This window comes from Zingiber officinale, chromosome 9A (assembly GCF_018446385.1).
Source record: "Zingiber officinale cultivar Zhangliang chromosome 9A, Zo_v1.1, whole genome shotgun sequence".
Lineage (NCBI taxonomy): Eukaryota > Viridiplantae > Streptophyta > Magnoliopsida > Zingiberales > Zingiberaceae > Zingiber > Zingiber officinale.
In genome coordinates, this window is record NC_056002.1 from 1,086,910 (window position 1) to 1,090,297 (window position 3,388).

Genomic DNA, 3,388 nt, shown 5'->3' on the forward strand with positions numbered 1-3,388 from the left:
TGAGCTTGGTTTATTTATCTTAACGAGCCTCATTAAATGAACTCAAATAAACTTTTATCAAATCGAGATTCGAATAACTCACGAACGACTTAACTCATTTACCCCCCTGATCAGCTCTACAATAGCAACTCGAAATTAAGTTGATTCCACATTAAGAGCAGGTATATCTCAAGGAGCAATTCGGTCAAACTTTTACTTTTAAAATACTATACTATCTCCTCCTCCTTTTGCCGTTTGATTAAAAAAAACTCTTTTCTGTGTCGACTACTATTTATCCAGCAAAAACAGATGTTTTATGGGTAGTGTACATGAGCAACTGCAGTGGACAAATTGACAGCATTATGGACAGGATAAGTTACATAAACAACCCAATGGAAATAATAAAGGAATAATATAAATGGAAGAAGTAGATTTTGATGGTGAAACATTCAGTGTCAGTGAGGATTCAGAAGATGATGACCTTGAAGATGAGGAAGACCTGAACTTGGATTCTCAAATGGTTGATACTTGGCGAAAAACTTTGGGATGGGAATGAAGATGATAATGTTGAAACTCGTTCAGAGAAACATGAGTCAGATCCTGCCGTTAAAGAAGAAGATTCAAGTAGTAGAGAACTTACATCTAAGTATGGCAATTCTTTTGCTGCAGACGATTCAGAAGACAAAGACAGAAATCAAAATGATGGATTAATTGAACGAGGATAACAATGATGATGGCCTTTACTCTCTCATGAAATGTCCAAAATTGAAATCTCATCCAATTCGGTTGATAATTCTAAAATTTATTGGGATCAGTATCAGTTGAAACCTGAGAATTCACAGGACAGTAGATCAAGAATTGATTAGACCATAATTTCTAGGAGATGCAATGGAAACTTTGCTTTGTACGTAGATTTAATTTGCTGCCCATTAGACGACGATGCATAGATAAATGTTTCAATAAAATTATATAATAATACTGCAATTCGTATCACGTTCCGTCTGTCTGTGCCAATCCCTCGGGAGACATTAGTTCTTCATATGTTATTATATATTCAGTGTACAGTTCACTTGTTGTAAAAAATTAAAAGCTTCGTGTAAAAATTAAAAGTTCAGGGGAGTTTTCTGCGAAATTGTAGAGCTGTGATTTAATTTTGGGGTTTTTTTTAATATATATACCCAATGTGACTCGAAATGAGAAGCAGAATCTGCTAGTTCCCTCGCCGGCGAAACCAGTTCACATGGACCAAATTCGCCGCTTCCCTCCGCCGTTCTCCGGTGTCGGCGGCGCCACTCCGTGCTCTTTCCTTTGGCGTGCTCAGGTATCTCCCAATTCTACTCATTTCTATCCATGAGAAAGAGCTGTTGGCCATTAATGGTTGGCTCGATCGGCAGGACAACGGCGGTGGAGCCACGGTAGCGACGGATGAACTGGAACTGAAGCAGGCTCTCCTCCGCATGACCCTCGAGCTGGAGTCCACCCGCGCCACGGCCCAAGAGGAGCTCCGTAAGATGGAGTCGCAGGCGCTCCGCCTCACCCGCCTCCTCGAATCCGCTACTCGGGAGCGCGACGAGGCCCGCCACGCCCTCCTCCTGCTCCTCCTACACCACCAGGCCGACCACCCTTATCCTCCGCCCGGATCCACCTTCCTTCCCGTAGACGAGGCGGTTGCCGTTGACCTCGACGACGGCAAGAGCAGCAATCCAGCGGCGGCTTCGCCGGCGCCGGCTCTGGTGGAATTAGAGGCCGCGGCGACGAGGAGGGGACTTCCAGAGAAGGGACGGCTGGTGGAGGCGGTTATGGGGGCGGGGCCGCTGCTGCAGACTCTGCTCCTGGCGGGGCCCCTGCCGCAGTGGCAACACCCGCCGCCTGACCTCCACGCCGCCGAGATCCCACCCGTTACCATCGCTTTGACCTCCAACCCGGAGGCCTCGCAGCCGCCGTCTCCGTCGCCGACCTCGTTTTGGAATTCCTCGCCGTCGTCTTCGTCGCTGGAGAGCGGCAACAACAAGTTTCAAAACGCCGCCTTTACTTTCAACAACTCCGTGTGATCGAAATCCCTCTCCTTTTTTTTCCTTCCTTCTTCTTTTCAGTGCTGTAACTGGTGTTCTCTATAATTTCTAACCGAATTGTACGTATATCCAAAAAAAAAAAAAATGGTTTCTTCGCCAGCTTACTTTTCCTCTGTATTTACATAAACCTCTTTGTCCATCACTTCGTTCGCTGTGTTTCACACTCTGTTGCATGAATGGAAGCAGTTGAGTTTTGCAGCTATAAAGCACAAAATAATAATAATAATAATAATAACATAATGACTCACAGGTTAATTTTATGGATAACTTTTGAGTTTTTTTTGTCTCCGGAAACGAACTAATCAATTAATTTAGCAAATGTGTCAGCAGAATTTAAGTAATTCCAAGGAAAGGAAAGATGAATCCTGTTGATAGTAATTAATTCGTCGGGCAGGATCCAATGATGAGATGAGCCGTGAGTAGGATAACAACTAAAGCTGCTTCAAAAGAAAAGAAAAGAAATTAAAGAAACTAACTTTGACAGGGCCGTGTCCCCATCTTCTCACTTAACCTCGAGGCCGTATCATTCTTTATTATACACTACTGTCTATATATCTGCCTCTCTTTTCCCTTCTCAGAGGATTCTTTTTCACGTTAATTAGGCCATTAATCTATTTGACTTGCATCCTGAGAACAAGGATAATAAATTTAAATTAGAACTAAAAGTCCTCTGGTGAGAAAATGAATGTGAACATCCATTGCGCAGGATGATATATCTAAGACCAGTAGCAAGCCGACACGGCGGCCCTTGTGGTTCTTAAACTATAATATTGCGACGATATTGAAATCAATCAAGCATTAGCTGTGACAATATTGTGATGATCATGAACTGTAATTACATTATGACAATTTGTACATGTGAAAATTAATAATGTTTAGTGCTTTTGAATTATAGCCAAGAAATGAATCGATGAATCTTCTCTTCCAATGTGGAAATAGTTACTCGCACATGGCGAGCAAAAGAACAACTTTGGAGTTAGGTGAGAGAACACCAAAGAGTTTTGGGACACTGGAAATATTTACAGAAGCCTCCAACACTCGTTAGGCATACATAATTGACTTGGAGGATATTGATCCAAGAAATTAAACAGATAAATCCCAACTACGAATCAACAAATTGGATCCAACTTCTTTTGTTTTCTTTTGTTTATAAGAAAAGAAAATTGTAGGATTTTTTTTTAGAAAATAAATTATTTTTGACCGACCATAACCAATTAATTAAATTAGATTGATCATAGAAGATACATTTAGCCTATCCGAACTAATAAGATTGTCCGAACAAACTGACTTACCTAAACTGACAAATCCATCCAAGCATACGAATTTAACTAATCTAA

The 3,388-nt window shown here is 41.7% G+C and overlaps 1 protein-coding gene across 1 annotated transcript; it reads left to right on the forward strand.

Moving 5' to 3' along the window:
* Positions 1-1,170: 1,170 nt before the first annotated feature.
* LOC122020484 lies at positions 1,171-2,249 on the forward strand. The gene is made up of 2 exons (XM_042578429.1): positions 1,171-1,300; positions 1,374-2,249. The coding sequence occupies exons 1-2, from the start codon at positions 1,220-1,222 to the stop codon at positions 2,028-2,030; spliced, it is 738 nt and encodes a 245-aa protein (XP_042434363.1). The 5' UTR covers positions 1,171-1,219; the 3' UTR covers positions 2,031-2,249.
* Positions 2,250-3,388: the final 1,139 nt, after the last annotated feature.